At 67.4% G+C, this 849-nt stretch overlaps 1 protein-coding gene across 1 annotated transcript in view; it reads left to right on the top strand.

Moving 5' to 3' along the window:
* The window catches only part of SHE (Src homology 2 domain containing E), a gene marked incomplete at its 5' end in the record, with an annotated part of 2786 nt that extends 2342 nt beyond the window's left edge, over window positions 1-444 (top strand). Inside the window, 2 exon segments of the mRNA XM_019474116.1 lie at window positions 120-234; window positions 236-444. Of these exon segments, the coding sequence (XP_019329661.1) occupies window positions 120-234; window positions 236-424 (304 nt within the window).
* Window positions 445-849: the final 405 nt, after the last annotated feature.

The following is an 849-nucleotide window of genomic DNA, read 5'->3' as shown; positions in this document are numbered from 1 at the left end:
AGTGGAGTGGCTGAGCGGCTGCGGAGGGTCCTGGCGCGGCGCTGGGGTGGGGGGGGGCAGCGCATCCCCCTCCCCGGCGCATTGTCGGGAGCGCCAGTGGCGTTTCCTTCCTGAGGAAGCAGAGCCCCTGGAGCCAAAACAATCGGAGCTGGACGGGAACAAACAGGGGTGGATGCGGCCCTGGCCGTGGGGCGGGCGGGTGCCGGGGGGCTGGCGGCACTGCTGACGCCTGCCCAGGACCAGCCAGGGCTGTGTTCACATCATCGTGGCCCAGACCAAGGACAACAAGTACACGCTCAGCCAGGCCAGCGGTGTCTTCGCCAGCGTCCCCGAGGTTGTGCACTACTACTCCACTGAGAAGCTGCCCTTCAAGGGGGCTGAGCACATGGCCCTGCTGCACCCCGTCCACTGCAAGCTGTATTAGCACCCACTAATGCCCCCCAGACTGGCCTGTGACCCCTGGCCCCAGGGCACGGGGCAGGGTCCGGACCCGGCAATCGCCGTGTGCCATGGGAAGCGTCCAGCAGAGGACCCCTTGGTCACATCCCCAGCCCTGTGGGGACCCCACTGCTGCCTGGTGGCCGCTGCCTGCCACTGGACTCCGGCAGGGCTGCGCTGCCCTTTTGCCGGGACGGATCCTGCCTGCCCTGTACCGGAGCCGACCCACTGTGGGGCTGCCTCCAGCACCCGGGGTGGGGGGACGCAGCAAGATTGGGACGTGTAACGAAGTAGTAAAATAAACATGTTGGCTGAGAGGAGGTGGGTGGTCCTGGAGGAGCTGGGGGCTGCAATGGGGCAGGGATGGGGCTGGGGGTTGTGATGTGGTGGGGATGGGGCTGGGGGCCCTGA

The sequence above is a fragment of the Aptenodytes forsteri genome, unplaced genomic scaffold (genome assembly GCF_000699145.1).
Source record: "Aptenodytes forsteri isolate BGI_AS27 unplaced genomic scaffold, ASM69914v1 Scaffold617, whole genome shotgun sequence".
Classification (NCBI taxonomy): domain Eukaryota; kingdom Metazoa; phylum Chordata; class Aves; order Sphenisciformes; family Spheniscidae; genus Aptenodytes; species Aptenodytes forsteri.
This window is presented reverse-complemented; position numbering and strand designations above follow the sequence as displayed.